The following is a 23,581-nucleotide window of genomic DNA, read 5'->3' on the forward strand; positions in this document are numbered from 1 at the left end:
ATAGACAAATAAAACCTTACATGACACTTTATGATCCTTGAAAAATTGATTAGGAACAATGGTACCATCGTATAGAGACTTGTACAGTTGAATAAATTTTTTACTGTGTTACTTGACACATAATTATTTCCACTAAGAAGTTAAAAAATCCTGTAAATTTGCATCTAGTCTTTACAGACCATGCTCCCTGTTTTAAACGGTGCATGACTATAGCCAAAGCTCTAAAACAAAATCTCCAGCAGCCATGTAGAGAATACAGTTATACAGTTATTAATGCCCAGTGAGCCAGCCCAAGTGGTACCTACGCACAGTAGATACATGAGTACAAAGTTGTCATTTTGTAATGAAAAGCAAATAAACATATTATGCATATTAAAATAACTTTATTTCTACTACCATAACACAGTTTTTGAGATCATGTAGTGCCTCTCTACATATTCTATTTAAAATATAATTTGCAATTAATGCATTCAGTGGCAGATCCAGGCACCCTCCTCTAAAAAAACAAGTTGATGTTGTGCTACTAAAAACCAGGCGCCATGTAGCTAGCTAACTCCTAAAAATTTTTGGTTGTGCAATAATATATATTAGTAATTGATTTATTGTAATTCTCGTAATTTGTAATTCATGAAATCTTCATAAATATTCACTAACATTGCTATGCACTGCTAAGGAAGCGCTTGTTTTAAACAAACCGTTTTAAACAACATATTACACACAGAAGTACCTTCTAAACTGTTTATAGTTTAACTATTGTGTTTTTTCCCACAAATTCTCTCAACAAAGCCTCAGAGCTTCTCTTCATATTTGTTCACATATGTAGGGATATGCCCCCTTCCCAAATTCAAAAGGATAGGCTATTCCTAGTAGTCAACAAGGCTAGCACTGTTGTTTCTCAATAATAAACACCTATAAATCCCGAATTCACAAAGTCTAAGGAGAGTTGCCACACCCGTATTTCAGACTGCCAAAAAGAAACCACCTCAGAGCAAAGTTTACCTGTACAGAAATTTAGTACAACCTTCATTTGCTTTTATTGCTTACGCAAAAGCTGATTTTACCATTTAGCGATTTTGCTCACGTGGGTGCATATGGACAAACATAGATAGGTAGATAGGAACACACACACACACTTTTCCAAAATTTTTTTTCGGTAAACCAGGCATGAAGGCTGGCAGTGGGCGCACGCCTGGTTTAAAAACCAGATCAAGATACTCTAATAAAGCAGTCAGTCAATTACTCTAATAGAACAGTCACCACATACAATACTATTGAGAATCCTACATAGTTGTGATAATATAAGTTTACAAAAACTACCATCTGTAGCACTATCCCATGCATGGACACACTTAGCCTGCTGAGCATATTTTGCAAGTGAAATGCACATGGTATTGTGTATGCCATTCTTTAGATCTATAGTAGCTTATAGTTAACTGAATGTACTCATGACTGTCCCTTATCCCTATACACTCTTCATCAATGTAGTCCACCTGGAGAGCAGTATGATTTAGATATTAATATTTTGTGCATAAACCACTCTACATCAAATTTTCAGTCCTGTAACATGCCATAACTTTAGCTTCTAGGGGGTGCCCACACCCTACTCCATATGCCTACTACCATTGTGTACCCCTTTTCCAAATCCTGGATCCGCCCCTGGCATCCATGCATATATTATTTTGCCACAATTTAAACTGGTTTTTATACGCAATCTATCATATGGAGGGAAAATTTAGTGAATCAAACAATATAGCACTGTTGGCAAGATAAAATTTGACAATTGAAATTATTTGCATAGCATGTACCCTTGTTTACTTAATTACTAACTGCTACACCTATTGTGCCATGCCTTTCATCTACTATTCGAGACTGTGCAGCAATTAACTACAAAAGTCAGATTAACATCCACATTCTGAACAATGGATATTGTAGCACTTCCGTTTTGTCTAGACTTCAGGGTTCGAGGATACTCTGAGTACTACTTACTAAAGCACAGCACAGCTTGTAAGTTTGATGGCATGCACTGGAAAGAGTCTGGATCAGTGGTGCAGTGGCCCTTCAGTGGTGGCTCAAGGGATTGCTTGGTTCCATTAATTGTAAATTCACAGTCATTCACCAAATTTACCAAAGTTTATTGGCACCACAAAGTTTCCCTCTGCACAATATATGTTTTTGGTGTGTGAACAACATACTCAGCACAATTAAGACTTTAAGCTATATAAATTACACATGTATATACAGTACAACAATGCTGTAATTTTCTTAATACAATACTGTACTGAAGCCCTACATCATAGCAAAACATTGTCTGGTATAATTGAGGTAGTTGCACATAAGTGCTCAGAAACCTTCAGTGGGATAGAAAGCTGTTATATCACAGCATTCATAGGATATCTTAGTTATTAACATTTATCCTTGACTTTACCTCAACCACCACTTCTTCTGTGACTATAATTTATATTAAGTTACTTCACTATAGCCTGCACATACTTGAACATAACCTATGAGGAAGGTCAACAGATCCAACCAAATTGTTCCACTCATTGCACCTGTCGTAATGGAGAGTTTGAGTGTGAAACTGTGTTGTGCTCAATTGATGGAGCTACTTGTGTGGCATCTGGTGGTCCTCATTATCAAACATTTGATCTTCAGTTCTTTGACTTTCAAGGAAATTGTGAATATATCCTCACTACTCCATGTGATAGTGACGAGTTTATTATCACTGTACAAAATGGTGCACATAATGAGCTTGTGTCTTGTACTGATCAAGTTAACATCACAATTGCTAACACTGAGATAATACTGGGAAGAGGTGACCATGTTACAGTTAATGGTGAGAATAGGACACAAACTAATGATGGTGTTATTAACACTACAAGTGAAGTACAAGTGTTAAGAGTTGGTGGGAACACTCATGTTATTCTTCTTGTTCAAAACATCAGGATATTCTGGGATGGAGTATATCGTGTGGAGGTCACTGTATCTACCACATGGCAGAATAGACTATGTGGACTATGTGGCAACTACAATGATGATGATACTGATGATTTCATGACTCCTGATACTACACTAGCTGCTAATGCTGATGAGTTTGGTACTAGTTGGATCACTAGTAACACATCTAATTGTGGCCTTCTTGCTGAAATACCACGTTGTCAATCATCAATCAGAGGTATTGGAATACACATTTGCAGTGCATTAAGAGGGCAGTCCTTTTCAGCATGTCACAGTACATTGGATCCTCAAATATTTCTTGTTAATTGTGTTTTTGATTACTGTAATTGCAATGCTGAAGATCGTGAGGAATATGTTTGTGAGTCTTTAGCCACTTATGCTTCTGCTTGCAGTGCTAATGGAATAATTCTACCAAACTGGAGTGACACATATTGTCGTAAGCTACATAGTGTTTTACTTTGTATGTACCTCAAACTCTTTTCCCTTGTAATGTATGCAGTATGCAAATACACAGCATTACTTTATATGTGTAAAGTTCCTTATTTTATATTCTCCACCTATTCAGTGTCCGGCTGGGATGGTCTACCAACAATGTGGTCCTATCTGTCCTCAAACTTGCACTAGCATTATTGAGACTTGTTATGGTGGATGTGCTGAAGGTTGCTTCTGTCCTGATGGTCAAGTTATTGACGAACAAGGACAATGTGTGGATAACTCTATATGCTCTGCTGGTTAGTACAATTTCTATGTATGTACGTAGATGTGTGTATGTACTGTAAATGTTATGGCCAGCTGGCACTAGTATATCTGCAGGTATAGGAAACCTTCCTTGTTTCACAACTTTCAGCTGCTCCCTTGTTTCCCAATTTTTTTGTTTTTTGATCCCTAATCCAGCTTAAAATTCTTAAATTTTCCTTCTTCTTGTTATAATATATCTAATCAAAAACAGCCAAGCTGTAAAAAAAGGTGCGGCCCCCAAAAAGGCCATGGTGAAAAAAGATGTGAAATCCAAGGTGGCGGCCAAGAAATGGCTGTGATGGTAGGTTAATGGTAAAAATTTTAATAACGACAATTCAGATGAATTTTGTGCCAAGACCAAGCGGCACAAAATTCATCTGAATTGTCGTTATTAAATTTTTTACCATTAACCTACCATCACAGCCATTTCTTGGCTGCCACCTTGGATTTCACATCTTTTTTCACCATGGCCTTTTTGGGGGCCGCACCTTTTTTTACAGCTTGGCTGTTTTTGATTAGATATCACTTCTTTTTGTATTTGTATACTGCAAAGCTGGCCAATGGCTGGCTTTGGGTTTTTTTTAACCCATGTGTTTTTTCTTTACCACAAGAAGAAGAAAAGAACTTAAAGAAGATTTTTAATACTTCAATTATTTTTGATTTTATTAGTAATTATACAAATTATATACATATATTTATTACATGCCCATTATTCCCCACAGGATATTATTTTGCAGCTGATCTCTCTACTGGGTGACTTGAAATGTAGCTGAACTATCTATAAGGTGACCTCTTCTATAGCTGATCTCTCTACAGGGTGATTTGTTTCTAGATGAACTCTCTACAGGTGATTTGTTTGCAGCTAAACTCTCTACATGGTGGTTTCTTTGTAGCTGAACTCTCTACACGATGGTTTCTTTGTAGCTGAACTCTCTACAAGGTGACTTCTTCTAGCTGAACTCTCTACAGGGTGATCTTTTTGTAGCTGAACTCTCTACAGGGTGATCGTTTTGTAGCTGAACTCTCTACAGGGTGATTTGTTTGCAGCTGAACTCTCTACATGATGGTTTCTTTGTAACTGAACACTCTACAAGGTGACTTCTTCTAGCTGATCTTTCTACAGGGTGCTTTCTTTGTAGCTGAATTCTCTATATGATGGTTTCTTTGTAGCTGAACTCTCTACAAGGTGACTTCTTCTAGCTGAACTCTCTACAGGGTGATCTTTTTGTAGCTGAACTCTCTACAGGGTGATTTGTTTGCAGCTGAACTCTTTACATGATGGTTTCTTTGTAGCTGAACTCTCTACAAGGTGACTTCTTCTAGCTGATCCCTCTACAGGGGGATTTGTTTGTAGCTGAACTCTCAACAAGTGATTTATTTGCAGCTGACCTCTTTATGTGGTGGTTTCTTTGTAGCTGAACTCACTATAAGATGACCTCTTCTAGCTGATCTCTCTCCAGGGTGATGTGTTTCTAGCTGAACTCTCTACTGGTGATTTGTTGCAGTTAAACTCTCTACATAGTGGTTTCTTTGTAGCTGAACTCTTTACAAGGTGACTTCTTCTAGCTGAACTCTCTACAAGGTGATTTCTTTGTAGCTGAACTCTCTACATGATGGTTTCTTTGTAGCTGAACTCTCTACAAGGTGACCTCTTCTAGCTGATCCTTCTACAGGGCGATTTGTTTGTAGTTGAATTCTCTACATGGTGATTTGTTTGAGGCAGAACTCTCTACATGGCGGTTTCTTTGTAGCTGAACTCTCTACAAGGTGACCTCTTCTAGCTGATCTCTCTACAGGGTGATTTGTTTCTAGCTGAACTCTCTACAGGTTATTTGTTTGCAGCTAAACTCTCTACATGGTGATTTCGTTGTAGCTGAACTCTCTACACGATGGTTTCTTTGTAGCTGAACTCTCTACAAGGTGACTTCTTCTAGCTGAACTCTCTACAGGGTGATCTTTTTGTAGCTGAACTCTCTACAGTGTGATTTGTTTGCAGATGAACTCTCTACATGATGGTTTCTTTGTAGCTGAACTCTCTACAAGGTGACCTCTTCTAGCTGATCTCTCTACAGGGTGATTTGTTTCTAGCTGTGTGAACTCTCTACAGGCGATATGTTTGCAGCTGAACTGTCTACATGGTGGTTTCTTTGTAGCTGAACTCTCTACAAGGTGACTTGTTTCTAGCTGATCCCTCTACAAGGTGACTTCCTCGAGCTGATCTCTCTACAGGTTGATTTGTTTGTAGCTGAACTCTCTACAGGGTGATTTGTTTGCAACTGAACTCTCTACAGGGTGATTTGTTTGTAGCTGAACCCTCTACAGGATGGTTTCTTTTGTTACTGAACTTTCTACAAGACAACTTTTTCTAGCTGATCTCTCTACAAAGTGACTTCCTCTAGCTGATCTCTCTATAGGGTGACTTGTATCTAGCTGAACTATCTACAGGATGATCTGTTCATAGTTGAACTCTCTACAGGTTAATTTGTTTGTAGCTGAAACCTCTTGTTTCAAACTGATCTTACTGTAGCATAACTTCTTTGTAGCTTAACTCTCTACAGAGGGATTTTTTTTGTAGCTGAACTGTATATAGGGTGATTTGTTTGTACCTGAACTTTCTACAGGGTTTCTTTGCAGCTGAGTTCTCTACAGGGTGACATCTTCTAGCTGACCTCTCTCTTGTTTGTAGCTGATCTCTCTACAGAGTAACTTGTTTGTATAGCTGAACTCTTTACAGAGTAGTATTTTGGTTGCTGAACTCTCTACACGGTGACTTGTTTGTAGCAAAATTCTTTACAGAGTGACTTGGTGGTAGCTGAATTCTCTACAGAGTGACTTATTTGTAGCTGAATTCTCTACAGAGTGACTTACTTGTAGCTGAATACTGTATAAACTATAAAGTGACTTGTCTGTAGCTGAACTCTCTTCAGGGTTACTTGTTTGCAGGTGATCTCTATAGGGTAACTTGTTTGTATAGATGAACTCTTTACAGGATAGTTTCTTTGTAGCTGAACTCTCTCCACAGTGACTTGTTTGTAGCTGAATTCTCTAGAGAGTGTAGCCAAACTCTCAACAGGGTGCATGACTTGTTTATAGCTGAACTCTCTTCAGTGTGACTTGCAATGTTATGAATCACTACAGCGATATATTTGTAGCTGAACTCTCTATAGGGTGACTTGCTTCTTGCTGAACTGTCTATAAGATTAACTGTTTGCAGCTGAACTCCCTACAGAATATGGTAATAGAATTCTATAATGGAGTAAATAAATTAGCTGAATGCTCTATTAGGGTGACTGTTCTATTAGAGTATCTCGATCTCGCATTTGCTACACGGAGTTGGCTTTCAAATCATAACTCAGTGGTTTGTAATCCAATTCTTCTATACTACTGCAAGTACTTTCAATGAAGATTATTCCAGCTATACACCGATTTTCAGCTCATTGCTCTAAGCGGTTTGCCTAGTAGGCGTGAAAACTAATACTTTTTTATTCATAAAAATCGATCGCGTAATTGTGACACAGGTTGGGTTTTGTGTCATATCTCCGTGATCTTTATCTCGATTCCTTTCAAACCACCAAAAGGCACTCCTACGATGGTTACCCCATCTACATAGCTATTTTCAACTCATTCCATGAAGCGGTTTACCCTGTAGGCGTGACAACAAATCGATCTTGTTTTACGCGAATAATCGGTCATAACTCCTGAATCATTCACCGGATTTGCACCAAATTTGATGCTAGAATTCGCCTTTGTACTCCCCTTCTGTGTGCCAAATTTTAAGGCGATCGGAGTAAGCGTTTGCGTTTTATAGCAATTTTTGCAAGTGTGTGAAAAGACGAAGAAGAAGAAAAAAAAAACGAAGAAAAAAAAACGAAACTTTGGCCACTCGTATCTCGGAAATGGCTTGAGTGATTTCCTTCAAATTTGGAATGTAGACTGCCCTAGCTGGTGGGCAACTCTGCAGCAAATTTGTTTCCAATCGGATGAGGTATCACCGAGATACAAATGTGTGAAATGACGTTTTCTTTCTTCCTGTCAATATACTCACGGTGTGGCGCGCCGGCTTCTTGGGCCGCACGATACACTATCGTGTGTCTTGATAACACATTGCAGTCTGAAAACTCACAGCCAATAAATTGTACATTATAATTCCCGCAAAATTGTGCAACTGACTAACTGTTTGATGAATTCAGCCTAGGACAACTCAACTATGGTATCACCAGGGCCTTTTTGCCTAATCAGCACCCATAATGGACGATGCATCATGCATGGACTTATCTTTGGCCTGATTTGTGTCCCATTTGTTTCTCTGTTACCATGTAGGAATTGATTTGCAGGTAGCGTGCCCTAGTTTCCTTATCATGTTTACAGCTACAGAAAATCATCCATAATTTCCATAGTCACTAGATTGATTGTAGAGGTACATCATGTCCTGCTGTTCAGGTATGTAACTGAATAGTCACTTTGTTTTTAGTAATTGAAAGTCAGGGCACTTGATCAAATGGGAATTAATTTGGTGCAATTCTATCCTTAGACGTGGTATTAACATGTTCACAATTATATTCCAAAAAAATTTTAAAATTTTAAAAAAATCAAGTAAGTGTGCAAGAAATATTCAAAAATTTAAAAATTTATATAGAAATAGAAAGTAATGGGACAAGGAGGTTGCCTACACCTTCAGTTGCTGTATAATATACAGTAGTAGACATTTAACCCCAACAGGAGAATAATTGTAATAATGAAAACAATTTAATGTACACTACTGCATAGCTACAGGTATAGGCAGCCATCCATATTCATTTGCTTTCTACTGCATATCTATGATCCTATAATACTCTACTTTAATAAAAATTCCTAACAACATCTTTTGCCTTCCCATTCCATTCTCAATCATGCTGAAAGTATTCTGCCATCTTACTTACCATCCTAATAAGAGCTACTCCAATATGACAAACCACAAAATTAACTATTAATTAAAAAATGAAAGCTCTTTGAAAATTGCATTTCCCATTGTAGGTGCAGTATGCAGATCAGAAAATGACACAACATGGGGAATAGAATGGCCAACCATACCTGTAGGATCTGTGGCTACTGAAAAATGTCCTGGACCAACTGTATCATCTGGAGATGACAATGGTGAGTATTGTGCACATCTACTGTATGTAGATGTCACTACCTTGTACTAAACTTCTTCAGTATAATCTATAATCCTGTAGAATTTGAATTACAGATTCTGTCAACTATTCGTAATATATATTTTTTGTCTCTGCAAAGCTCAAGGTGTTCTTACACTAAATAATTATTGTGAGACTGTAATAATTACAGCACTTCTAGTACTAGTGGATTTGTAAATAATTTTGACCTTTTCTGTAGTTTCTCATTTGTGTACAGTACTGTATATACATACTGTATTTTGTAGGATTAGCCTCAAGGACATGTTTACAAGATGATCAGTGGGATAATAACATTAATGTTACCCAGTGCAACACTGTGGAGTTGTTGTTACTAAATGATCGAGCTAATGAACTGGAAGATCTCTTAAGGAATAGTAACAATATTGTAGACCCCAGTGTGTTGAGTGAAGTACAAGCTATTAGTGAGGAGTTAGCAATATTAACTGATACCCCAGACAGACCTCTAGTACCAAATGATCTTAACACTTCCAATAGTGTTCTGAATACTTTGATAAGGTAGTTCATTGCTAATACAATATCACACTGTTTGGAAAATGTGCACCACAGCAAACTTTGAATCATCATTTTGAATTTCTTTGTTGGTCTTCACACCCATGGCCCTAATTTAGCTTTATCTTGTGCAACTACTATGTTGTTCAAACAGCCTTTCTATATTTGGTTTTTCCTTACCTGAATCTGCACTAGCATCTAAGAGATGAATATTATGCTCAATTCCAATTGTTTTGTAGAAGCATGTTCACGGTGTAACTGTCTTTCCTTGTGTCTACATTATCCATACTAAGCGTTTGGGATATTTTAAGTATGTGATAATTTTGCTGGCAAAATTTTTGGCTCAATGGATGGATAAAAGCAATGAGCAAAATGCTTGCATAATAGGTGAAAGTTTTGTGAAGTGGACATAAAAATTGCACAAAAGATTGAGATACTCTGATAGAACAGTCACACGCAATAAAATATCAACAACACATGGCTAATCGTTACGGGAAAAGTAAGTGGCGACTGAGATACCCCAATAGAACAATCACATAAATTATGTTAGCAATATTAGCTAGCTTCTTGCTACAGTATATATGGTAAGAGGAAGTGCAGATCAAGATACTCTAATAGAACAGTCACTAAAGGTGTAATTATAAATTTGCACATAGAAATGGTCAATTAACAAAGTTTTATGCTGAGCACAATACATAATTCTTGAGAAAAATATGGTGCATAATTGGTGAAATATAAAGAATTGCTGAAAAGAAAAATAGGTGGGAAAAAAGCAAAATAGACTTGTCCCTAGATATTTTAAGGCCTCCTTTATCAAAGCACTCTTTGTTAAACAGGTCTGACATTAAATGGACTTCACAGCAATACTGGTAGCTGGCCAAAGCAAAAAAATTAACATAAAACAAAAGCTCAGGTGAATGAAAACTGACTGTAAGTGTTGCAAAAAATACCTGAATTTTGTTTCCATTAAATGCAGTGATAAAACTGGAAGGGTGGCTACAGTATCAATAGTGTAAGTAAAAAGAGAGGATAGCTTAGGCTGTTAGCTACAAATACATACAAAGATGTAATGTATTATACCAACAAAGAAGAACAACAGTATCATATCATCCATTGAGCAATACAGAAATTCTTAGATACAGAACCACATAATTATATAAATTCAACATGCAGAAAACCTTCCTATATAAATAATATTTATCTACATCCATAGCTACACTTGCTCTGTAGTTATGTGTTTGATCATGAAAGTAAATCATGGCAGGAATCCCTCAAGATGACACATGCGCTCCAAAATTCCGCCTTTATAAATCACAATAGAAACATCTGATGTAACAAAAAGCTTTTTTACAAAAGAATTCTGGTCTAATTAATGTCAAATCAAGACACACGGTAGTGTGTCGTGCGGCCCAAGAAGCCGGCGCGCCACACCGTGAGTATATTGACAGGAAGAACGAAAATGTCATTTTCACACCTTTGTATCTCGGTGATCACTTATCTGATTGGAACCAAATTTGCTACACAGTTGCCCGCCAGCCAAGGGAGTCTACATTCCAAATTTGAAGGAAATCGCTCCAGCCATTTCCGAGATACGAGCTGCCAAAGTTTCGTTTTTTTTTTCTTCGTTTTTTCTTCTTTTTCTTCTTCTTCTTCGTCTTTTCGCACACTTGCAAAAATTGCTATAACAAGCAAACGCGTGCTCCGATCGCCTTGAAATTTGGCACACAGAAAGGGAGTCCAAAGACGTATCCTAGCATCAAATTTGGTACAAATCCGATGAATGTTTCAGGAGTTATGACCGATTATTCGCGTAAAACAAGATCGATTTGTTGTCACGCCTACAGGGTAAACCGCTTCATGGAATGAGTTGAAAATTTCTATGTAGATGGATTAACCATCGTAGGAGTGCCTTTTTGTGGTTTGAAAGGAATCGAGATAAAGACCACGGAGATATGACACAAAACCCAACCTGTGTCACAATTACGCGATCGATTTTTATGAATAAAAAAGTATTAGTTTTCACGCCTACTAGGCAAACCGCTTAGAGCAATGAGCTGAAAATCGGTGTATAGCTGGAATAATCTTCATAGAAAGTCCTTGCAGTAGTACAGTAGAATCGGATTACAAACCACTGAGTTATGATTCGAAAGCCAACTCCGTGTAGCAAATGCGAGATCGAGATACTCTAATAGAACAGTCACCCTAATAGAGCATTCGGCTAATTTATTTACTCCATTATAGAATTTTATTACATCACAAGTTATTCTGTAGGGAGTTCAGCTGCAAACAGTTAATCTTATAGACAGTTCAGCAAGAAGACAGTCACCATGTGGAGAGTTAAGCAAATATACCACTATAGAGATTCAGAACATTACAAGTCACACTGAAGAAAGTTCAGCTATAAACAAGTCATGCACTGTGTAGAGAATTCAGCTACAATTAAGTCACTCTCTAGAGAATTCAGTTACACAGAATTCAGCTACACACAAGTCACTGTGGAGAGAGTTCAGCTACAAACAAATTACCCTTTAGAGTGATCAGTTACAAACAAAACACTTTGCAGGGTGTTCAACTGCAACAAATCAATTACCTTTAGAGCGATCAGCAATGAACAAATCAACACAAATCTACCTGTAGAGAGATCAGCTAGAAACAAATCACCCTGAGGAGAGTTCAGCTCCAAAAACCACCCTGTAGAGACATCAGCTAGAAACTAGACACAATGTAAGGAGTTCAGCTACAAGCAATCACCCTGTAGAGAGTTCAGCTAAAACAAATCAACCTGCAGAGAGATCAGCTACAAACAAATCACCTTATAGAGAGTTCAGCTACAAACAGATTACCTGTAGAGAGATCGGCTACAAACAAATCAACCTGCAGAGAGATCAGCTATATACACACAAATCAACTTTTACAGAGATCAACTACAAACAAATCACCCTGTAGAGAGATCAGCTACAAACTACACACAATGTAAGGAGTTCAGCTACAAACAAATCACCCTGTAGAGAGATCAGCTACAAACTAGACACAAAGTAAGGAGTTCAGCTACAAGCAAATTACCCTGTAGAGAGTTCATCTACAAACAAACCAACCTGTAGAGCAATCAGCTAGAAACAAATCACCCTGAAGAGAGGTCAGCTACAAAAAATCACCCTGTAGAGAGATCAGCTAGAAACAAATCACCCTAAAGAGAGGTCAGCTACAAAAAAATCACCCTGTAGAGAGATCAGCTACAAACAAATTGCCCTGTAGAGAGATCGGCTACAAACAAATCAACCTGCAGAGAGATCAGCTACACACAAATCAACTTGTAGAGAGTTCAGCTACAAACAAATTACCCTGTAGAGAGATCGGCTACAAACAAATCAGCCTGTAGAGAGTTCAGCTAAAACAAATCAACCTGCAGAGAGATCAACTTCACCTTATAGAGAGTTCAGCTACAAACAAATTACCCTATAGAGAGATCGGCTACAAACAAATCAACCTGCAGAGAGATCAACTACACACAAATCAACTTGTAGAGAGATCATTTGCAAACAAATCACCCTGTAGAGAGATCAGCTAGAAACTACACACAATGTAAGGAGTTCAGCTACAAATAAATCACCTTATAGAGAGTTCAGCTACAAACAAATCGCTCTGTAGAGAGATCAGCTAGAAACTGGACACAATGTAAGGAGTTCAGCTACAAGCAAATCACCCTTTAGTGAGTTCACCTTGTACATAGTTCAGCTACAAAAAAATTACCCTGTAGAGAGATCGGCTACAAACAAATCAACCAGTAGAAAGATCAGCTACACACAAATCAACTTGTAGAGAGATCAGCTACAAACAAATCACCCTATAGAGAGATCAGCTAGAAACTAGTCACAGTGTAAGGAGTTCAGCTACAAGTAAATCACCCTGTAGAGAGTTCAGCTAAAACAAATCAACCTGCAGAGAGATCAGCTACAAATAAATCACTTTATAGACAGTTCAGCTACAAACAAATTACCTTGTAGAGAGATCGGCTGCAAATTAATCAACCTGCAGAGAGATCAGCTACACACAAATCAACTTGTAGAGAGATCAGCTACAAACAAATCACCCTGTAGAGAGATCAGCTAGAAACTAGATACAATGCAAGGAGTTCAGCTACAAGCAAAATCACCCTTTAGTGAGTTCAGCTACAAACAAATCAACCTGCAGTGAGATCACCCACAAAAACGCACTTGTACAGAGTTCAGTTACAAACAAATCACCCTGTAGAGAGATCAGGTAGAAGAATTCACCTTGTAGAGAGTTCAGCAACAAAGAAACCACCATGTAGAGAGTTCAGCTGCAAACAAATCACCCAGTAGAAAGATCAGCTAGAAGAAGTTACCATGTACAGAGTTCAGTTACAAAGAAACCATCATATAGAGAGTTCAGCTACAAAGAAATTACCCCGTAGAGAGTTCAGCTAGAAGAAGTCACCTTGTAAAGAGTTTAGCTACAAAGAAACCATCATGTACAGAGTTCAGCTACAAAGAAACCACCTGTACAGAATTCAACTACAAACAAATCACCCTGTATAGAGATCAGCTAGAAGAAGTTACCTTGTAGATAGTTCAGCTACAACAATTCACCCTGTAGAAAGATCAGCTAGAAGAAGTCACCTTGTAGAGTGTTCAGTTACAAAGAAACCATCATGTAGAGAGTTCAGCTGCAAATAAATCACTCTGTAGAGAGTTCAGCTACAAAGAAACCGCCATGTGGAGAGTTCAGCCTCATACAAACCACCTTGTAGAGAATTCAACTACAACAAATCACCCTGTAGAGAATAAGTTACCTTGTAGAGAGTTCGGCTACAAAGAAACCACCATGTAGAGAGTTTAGCTGCAAACAATTCACCTGTAGAGAGTTCAGCTAGAAACAAATCACCCCGTAGAGAGATCAGCTGGACGAAGTCACCTTGTAGAGAGTTCAGCTACAAAGAAACCATCATGTAGAGAGTTCAGCTACATTTCAAGTCACCCAGTAGAGAGATCAGCTGCAAAAAAATCCTGTGGGGAATAATGAGCATGTAATAAATATATGTATATAATTTGTATAATTACTAATAAAATCAAAAATAATTGAAGTACTAAAATTCTTCTTTAAGTTCTTTTCTTCTTCCTGTAGTAAAGAAAAAAACACATGGGTTAAAAAAGCCCCAAAGCCAGCCATAGGCCGGCTTTGCAGTATACAAATACAAAAAGAAGTGATATCTAATCAAAAACAGCCAAGCTGTAAAAAAAGGTGCGGCCCCCATAAAGGCAATGGTGAAAAAAGATGTGAAATCCAAGGTGGCGGCCAAGAAATGGCTGTGATGGTAGGTTAATGGTTACATTTTAATAACGGCAATTCAGGTTAATTTTGTGCCGCTTGGTCTTGGCACCAAATTCACCTGAATTGTTGTTATTAAAATGTAACCATTAACCTACCATCACAGCCATTTCTTGGCCGCCACCTTGGATTTCACATCTTTTTTCACCATTGCCTTTATGGGGGCCGCACCTTTTTTTACAGCTTGGCTGTTTTTGATTAGATACTATATAACATTAAAGAAAAGTATTACAGAAGTATGAATAACAATGCCAAAATCTGAATTTCAGTTTGCCTGCCTGCCTACCTGCTATCTGCTTTCGTGACCTCAGTCAAAAGGCTAGAGACTAAACAACACATTGTATGACCACCATTTTATGCCACAGAATCAAAGTAACTAGTGGCATGTACTTTTTAGGTTCTGACGAGTGTCTGCTCTCTGCACCATGTCTTTCCTTTTATCTTCAATCAGCCTGGTAATTATCTTCAAACAAATGAAACCATACCAAGGCATTAATTTACCATAATATTAACACTTGCCTTGATGAGCATAATATATGACCGGATCTGTGAAAAAGTGTCTTATAGCCTTTCCAATTGTGTGTACTTGGCAACCCATAATGTAAAATGTGAATATGGTACCACCCTGAGATTTGGTCACATCATACTCCTAACATAGCACTATTTAGTGGTCTACTATGAAGGTGACAGGATAAAAATTCAAGGAGTTATGCCACTTATGAGTAGTCAAATTTAGGAATTTGGAAAGGCTATAAGACCCCTTTTTCCAGATCCAGTCACATAGAGTATTTAGATGCCACCAAATTATTCAAAGTGATTAAACCACTGTAAAAGATACTGGACACCCAGTAGATACTTGTAACTTCATGATAGGTTGAAGGGAATGCTGTACTTAATGATCTAGGTTGATTAATAAGGATCAAGTGCAAAGACCACACCTCTTATAAAACTGTTTATTCATATGCTATGTAGCACAATGAAAATAAGAAATAATGGCTATGCTCCATTGATACATCATGTTGGCAAGAGGTTCACTCTAGATATTACAACACAGCAGTCACCCTAATACAACAATCAGCAATAATATTCTATAAGACAATCACATGTTTATATCATAGCTGTATTATTGTAAATGAAGTAGGAATCCAAGCAATGAAAAGTAATGAAGCAAATCTTAGAAATGAATGATGGTATTACAGCATAGCTCAGTGGGAAAATTCCTACTTTGGCATTGAATATAATGTCAATGTAGAGATTTTCCCACAGCTGTGATATCATTACTCGTGTTTTTTTCACTACTTTTTATAACACTTAGATCCCTACTTCATTAATGTACTAATATTATTCTACATGCATGACATGCACTGGAAATGTGTATAGTTCAGATTGTGAAAACCCATCCCAATACATTTAAAGTGTTTGTAAATGTAACAAGGCTACCTGTAATAACAGGCACATTTATAAAATTTTGATGATTCATGGGTTTTATGCTATTGTGTTATGATTAATGTTTTACTTCGGTTTGTAATACAAATCACAGAATGCATAATATTCTGTTCTGGTATTAATATATGACTTGTTATGTGATGGGGTTGTAGTTTATGCCAACATTTATGTATGCCTGGTTGTCACAGGCTTATTCATATCATTACAGTATATTATGTTCAGTTGCAGCTAAGCCGTTCATCACCCATTTTTATCTCACTACGCAGTATCTTATCACTTGCAAGTAGAGATTTGGGAAATGCTACAATTGAAGATGTTGACCCAATAATTCAGGTAATCAATTTATGTACTAGTATGGTAGCATTGTATAGTAGGGGCCAAGCACAAAGGTACCTTCAAAGTTTTCAACTTTTTATTATACTGGTTGACTAACTAACTGACTGATGCATTCAGACAAGGAAGGTCACTAGTTTTGTTTTTCACTAACTTCAGCCCAACTGGTACCTTTTTGGCATACTAGCACTACATGCAGTGTATGGATCATGGAATTACCGTTGTCCTCCTTTGTGTCCCATTTCTTTTCACTGACAACGCAAAGTGTCATAACACACCAAATGGCCAGTCATTCCCAATTTCTGCATCACACCTCCAAAGTGAAATACGTAGCAGATTGTAGATTTGGGTATCATTATTCAGTTTTAGAATCATGTAAAGAGCAGAACATAGTCAAACACAACGTGAAATGATCATTGCTTGTTAATGATGCATGTTTTGTCATATAGTCGATTAAACCCCTTCCGTCAGACACAGCTTTTGTTTTTCATACAGTGTAATAGAAGTTCACTACCTCATACAGTGCTGCAGTAGTATTATTTATTAGAGATCATGGATTTCTCACAAAATGTATTGACCAGAAACCAGCTTTTATGAGTATTGCATGGTTAGATACAGTGTAGAATCAAGTCCAAAAGTGTCTTTAGAGCAGCCAAAGAACACTTTTGATAAGTTGCTATAAATTTAAAATAAATGACTATGTAACAGAGTTGTCTACTGACTGACTAACTACATAGCTGCCTGATTCCTTCAGACAAGCATAATTCAATAATGACTACGGCTATAAGCTTGATTTTTAAGTGTTAGATATGGCTTCAGCCTGACAGATGCCTTTTGCCATACCACAGTACATACAGTGTGTACATCATGGACTTACCTTTGTCCCCTTTTGCGTCCCATTTCTTATCATTGACAATGCAAGGTGTCAATTTGCAGGAGCTAGCACATGATGGTTTCCTACATTTGTAATGGAAATTATCTGACAGTGTATTTTCTGTAGTGACTGGAATGATTGCAGTGACGTGTCTCATAGTGCCCTTCATTTACAATATGTAATAGGCTGAATGTAACTAAAAGCAAAGTTAAATGGCTACTGCAGTATCTGCAGGTGTAGATGATCTCCCTTGTTTTGCAGCTTTTTTTATACCTTAAAATTTCTCTACTTTTTTTTGTTTTGTAATCATGACTGGCATACCATATGCATGAACAAGAAAGAATGGCATTATTCATCTGAATTCATGCCCCAAACTATCAACTACTGAAAAAGTGAAGTGGACATTTAATCACAAAACTGAATTAGAGATTAAATGGTCCACTAGTATATCTGCATCCTCCCATACTTCAATTCTTTTATGTCTAGATTCCTAAGTGAGCTTAAAATTCCTTCTACTTGTAATATAATAGGCAATGAATACCTAACTGAAGGTGATATTATTCAGTTTCTATTTGTTCAAACAAACAGTTGATATATCATTGTCTGTTTACTTGCTGTGTGAATATTTTAGAATGTTTCATCAACCGTTGACAACTTACTGGATGATTCAAATGCAGTATCATATGAAATGGCTGGAAATGTATGTCTGTACATGTTCAAAATTAATCAATTATGTGCCGTAGCAGTGAATGGTGTTGATTTGGTGCTTTAAAATGTATACACATTGTATTATTCATTTTAAGTTTCTTTTTCTTTGTAAAACAAATTATATCAAGCAGGGGTGTACATAGGAATTTTGAAAAGGGGTTTCCACTAAAAGTTAAGTGACTGTTATACTAGAGTAGTTTATATTGGACTTCATTCTGTAAAAGTTTAAAGTACTGAATTTTAATTCCTTTCCAGCATGTTGGAAATGTTCCTTTACACTGCTTGACATTTAGATTTAGTTTTCTTATTAGAGTATCTTGATCTTTTCACCAAATCATAATTCAGAACAATGCTATTATGTGAAAAACTATTATTTAAAGTTTAAAACGTGTCTTTTTCCATGATAGATTCCAGATTCTGGAAACCTGAAGCATCCATTTCTTAATGCTTAAAGTATAGTGCATAAAATACAAAGGGGTTTCCTGAAATCCCTGGAAACCCCTCTGGGCATGCTCCTGTCAAGTGTGTAACAGTTTAAGATGTACTTGAAACCTTTAATATGTTCACCTATGGTATTGCAAGCAGTTAAGGTAGTGAGTTCAAATCCAGTTGCTGGCAAAGTTTTTTATTTTATATAACTTTGTGCACACTTTCAAACATGACTTTGTTGCTCTGCTTGAACATTGCTGAATTGTATTATACCTTATTGTTGTATAAATCCATCTCTTCAATTAAATTTCATGCTTGGCACTTACATGATAGGACATTTACTGAAGCTACTTTGGTGGTTAATATAGAAACTAAAAGTTTGGAACATGACCCTCCACATAGGGTACGCTGAGACTGTTCTATTAGAGTATCTCAGTCCTTCATTTTTATTTGGATGGAGGAGGAGGCACATGTCCCCCTCTTCCCTACCTCCTTCTGGATTTGCTACTACTAATATATGCTGTAGCAACGTTTCAAGCCATTGAGAGTATTTTATACAGTAAACATCAATGCTACATATTGTTTCCAGTGCTATAATTTATGTGTGCAATGGATCGGAACCACTGTGAAAAGTTTTATTGTTTTGTTTTGTGTTAGATGAAATTACCAGTTGGCGAAGATTTACTACAGAACATCGAAAGCTTATCTGCAGCAGTTGGTGATTTCCTGATTGCTGCCGTCTCTGTTAACATCACCAACCAAACTAACATAACAATAGAAAGAGACAATATTGGTATGTGGTATATCATACTGTTTATGTGTGACTGCTTCCATTTCACATGTAGTTCTCAATGCTCGGTTACCACCAGTAGAAACAGAGTTGATAAATGATATAGTGTTTCCACTAGCTAGTGATACACAAGTCACTATACCATCTGATGCCATCATACAGCAAAGAAGTGTGGAAGGTTTGGTAAAATAAATGAATACTGTTTCACTGACAAAATGCAAATTGTGTATTATAATCTAGTGGAACTTCCCCATAGTATAATTTCATTGATGGATATGCACAGTGCTAAAGCCAGCCTTGGATACTAAGGCCCAACTTTTTTCAACAGGGCTGACTACTTTAGGCTGATAGATTGAGTTATGCTGTGATTATCTCTGACCAACTCTAGTTTTCTTACGTCACTGGCTACCTTTCCCAGAGCCTATTTATTACAGAATTTATACTGGTTAACCAAATGCTATAATAATGGTTTTGTTACAATGTTGAATGATTGTTCTATTCAGGTAAGTGGTAAAGTACTTTAAAGCATATTTGATGCAGGCCTTAATACCAGATGTGTGTGGAACAGTCCTATTTACAAATCCAATCACATTTGTGGAATGGAGCAGAAAGCATGACTTAGCATAATAAAAAGCATAATACGCTGGAGTGCTATGCCAGCATAATGCTGGCATATTAGGTGGATATTTCAAACTATGGAGATTAATTCCATGAAAATAGATTGATACTCCCTAATAGAGCAATCAGTGCAAACTGCAATAGAGTACTCAAATGCATTGTACATACCTCCTTTGATCAATGCTCTCTAATAGAACAGTCATTTTGTAGTGAAATACTCTAATAGAGCATTAACTGATTAAAATGTTCCATGATAATTGTCACAAATGTTACTAGCTTAGGAGCATAATGCAAGCATAATAGGACCACCGAAAGAGCATAATGGGTGAACATTTTGGGAAATTCCTGAAAGCATTTTGGACGAAATTTTGAGTATATTTGACTCAGGCCTATCTGAATTTGAAAAATCTTGACTTTGCTTTAAGACACATACACTGTACGTAACTGAAGAGTTAAAGATGCCATGTATCTAAACACCAAGTGGTCCAAAAGGGTCTAAGGTTTCATTGTAGCTACTTCTTAGATGCTTTGGAAGAGTTCAGTTGTTAAAAATTATTAAGTGTATAAATTATTAATTTAAAATTGCATTAAGAACTATTGCACTAAAACGCAAGAGATATGATTGTATATCATCCATTTATATGAAACAAATCCTCTTTTGTTTGAAATTATTATTCATTCAATATGAATTGTCTGCTATGCAAAGCAACCATATGTCACTAATCTTTAGCACAAAGGTCTGTTATTTCATTTTAAAATTAATGTGTTTTAGTTACTCTTTTATTATAGCTGGTATATAGTGAATACAGGTGAGTCGCAACTGTTGTGTTTAGGCATCTGGAGAATGGTTTGAAATATGCAGGGTTTTATTCTGGCAAGAGACCTGTACACAGATGTCTTGCTTAGTAAGACATCTACTGTAGCCACAAACAAATCACACACTTTGTGGGTTTCTCCAGTTACACACAGGCAGTTGTCAATAACTAACACATGCATTTCTAGGATTTTTTAGTGGAAAAGCACTCCTCAGGAATGATGTAATAATCACCTTTGCTTCACTTGAATCACTTTGGTCCATGTTTTTCAGGTAGTTTATTCATTAAAAAATCCTATAGCACTGCATGTATGCTGAGACAGATTATACGTAAGTACCTTGACTGTTGTATTAGGCCTAATTTATTAGCACATCTTAGTATTAATCCAGCTATTTGCAGTCTACAGTCAAGCTATCCCATGCAATAATTTTCCAAGGTCTGTGGTCTCAAAACTTGGTGTTTTCTGCAGATATTTTGCTAGCTAAGGGTTACACATAGCATAAGCACTTCAAAGTTTGTGGCTTCTATAAGGAAAGTGTCAATACAAAACTGAACACTTCTGTATGATTTCATTGCATAAAACAATCAATATCCACTGGTGTTTCTTCTACTGCTAGATTTGATGTTAGATATATTAGGCTGCAATTCTTTTGAAAAGATTTTTTCATCACATTTTTTTTGGTTGGGAGCACTATGTTGTTCTGAGAGCATGTTGAAGATATTGCTTTGTTTTGTTGGCCTGTATAGGGGAACCTACTGTAGTATAATACCGTATGTTACCCATTTTCATTATAGGTGATATTGAACCAGTTGTAAGTTTTGTTGCCAATAACCTACAGCGTTATCTTGTGGATGAATCACTGAGGTGAGCTAACAATATAGGTGTACCGATAATCGGATCGGCTATAATATCGGCCACCAATATAGTAATTTTTACCAATATCGGTATCGGTACAGAACAGCAGGAGGACCAATATTGCTACCGATATTTATACAGGACAATAGTTTGTACATAAACTGATTGTGCATTTTCTACGTTATTCATGTGGCTCTTTAGTGCCAGTGGCTTATTGTTCACTCTGAAACAAGCACTACGCCACGAGAAGCCATATAAATACACACGATTCTAGTGTCTGTTACTGCAAAGCTTATTACAGTTTTTACAAATGAAGCAGTTATAGAGTACCTTGTAATAAAAAAGGGTCACGGGATAATCAAGGAAGCTTGCTGTACCAGCTTTCTCACAAGCCATTAGAATGTGGAGTGATGTAGAAATATCCGTATAAAGCTTCATGGGAGTATACATAAAAATGTTTGTGGGTGCCTAATTGTCTGGATTGCACAATAGAAACCCAAGCTGTATACCATCACAGGCAGAGTATAGCAATGAATACATGCACATGTTGTTGTAAGGTAGGTAAATGTACACTTTTAACTATAATGCAAATATCGGATCGAGTATCGGTTATCGGCTTCTTTTGGTGGCATCAATATCGGATATTGGTACATGCCAAAAACCCATATCGGTACACTTCTAGCTAACAATATAATTATATTAATACAATGACATAATATTCACAATCACACATTTATACATTAAAGCATAAGTTATGCATTAAAAATGATAAGCAATATTGAGGTGTTCAAGTGGAGGTGATGGGACAATTGCAATAGTGGAAGTGATTTGTCACTAAATATAATGGTATTAACCATACTAGACATGGCTATTCTAATGTTCTGTATAATTATTAAATGGAAGAAAAATTAATAAATTTAAAACTAAGCAGACCCAAATTAATGCCTTTAAAGTGGATGATGTCATATAATGTCATCAACATCAATTCATCAGGGCTGATAAAAATAATTTCATCAAAATAAATAATATCTAATTGGTTTAGATAGCTACCCACTTGCTGTTATCTATTGAATTTTAATTACCTCAGTAATGAGAAACTTCAAAACATACTATGCATGACATAGTCTGAATATTGGGAGACCATTCCATAATTTGAATTAGCACACATTGAGTATTTTGTGCTTGATGCTAACAGTAGTACTGGACTTGTTGAAAGTGATGTCATTAGAAATGTTAACGTGCTAATTTTACATCCCATTAAACATATTCATGACATAATAAATTGTTGTGTTTTATTGCATAATACTGAATTTGTAGTGAAAACTGTAAACAAAATGAGGATAATAATATTATTTGGTGCTGTTTTACTTGTAAGTAGCTAGGGACACATTTATTATGTCGGAATAATTTAAGGAATGATAGGTAGTCAAAAGAATAGGCAGAATAATTGGTTGAGTTCTAGGAATAATTTGTGCAATATATAATCTTTTTTTTGCATAAACACTAAAACAGTGCAAGCATAAGAATGATTGAAAACATTGATATACTCTAATAGAGCAGTCACTTACTTTAATAGAGCAGTCAACTCCCTGTGCATAATTCTAATGTAGCAGCCACATTTGCAAAAAAAATCTTACTATGCTTGTTTTTGCACAAATTCCAGGAATAATTTTGAGAATAATAGGTACATGCAAATTTAAAAAGAATTGCCAGAAAAAATAGCTGGAAGCTCAAAAAGCATAAAAGATTCCTGCATACTTGTAAGTTGTCTCCACTGCAGTTCACATCATTATTGATACATAGTAGAAACAATTTATTCTGTAAAGTTTCACCCTGTACAAATTGCAAACATTCACTTCAGCCAGACCCTATTACTGTAGCTGGTACAAACTTGTAATGTTGTCATGATTGAATCACTGATAAGAACTTAAACAAGCCTGTTCAGTTAATTTATGTCCTACAATGAGGCTATTGCTGCTGTTTTCATAG

At 36.6% G+C, this 23,581-nt stretch overlaps 1 protein-coding gene across 1 annotated transcript in view; it reads left to right on the top strand.

Moving 5' to 3' along the window:
- Nucleotides 1–1,919: 1,919 nt before the first annotated feature.
- Nucleotides 1,920–23,581, top strand: part of LOC136247743 (uncharacterized) — a 66,752-nt gene continuing 45,090 nt past the window's right edge. The window contains exons 1-10 of the mRNA XM_066039570.1: nucleotides 1,920–2,004; nucleotides 2,480–3,441; nucleotides 3,491–3,686; nucleotides 8,707–8,826; nucleotides 9,110–9,380; nucleotides 16,436–16,502; nucleotides 18,008–18,076; nucleotides 19,171–19,306; nucleotides 19,359–19,481; nucleotides 21,532–21,601. Coding sequence (XP_065895642.1) covers nucleotides 1,920–2,004; nucleotides 2,480–3,441; nucleotides 3,491–3,686; nucleotides 8,707–8,826; nucleotides 9,110–9,380; nucleotides 16,436–16,502; nucleotides 18,008–18,076; nucleotides 19,171–19,306; nucleotides 19,359–19,481; nucleotides 21,532–21,601 — 2,099 coding nt within the window. The remainder of the gene's footprint in view (nucleotides 2,005–2,479; nucleotides 3,442–3,490; nucleotides 3,687–8,706; nucleotides 8,827–9,109; nucleotides 9,381–16,435; nucleotides 16,503–18,007; nucleotides 18,077–19,170; nucleotides 19,307–19,358; nucleotides 19,482–21,531; nucleotides 21,602–23,581) is intronic.

This window comes from Dysidea avara, chromosome 2 (assembly GCF_963678975.1).
Source record: "Dysidea avara chromosome 2, odDysAvar1.4, whole genome shotgun sequence".
NCBI classification, from domain to species: domain Eukaryota; kingdom Metazoa; phylum Porifera; class Demospongiae; order Dictyoceratida; family Dysideidae; genus Dysidea; species Dysidea avara.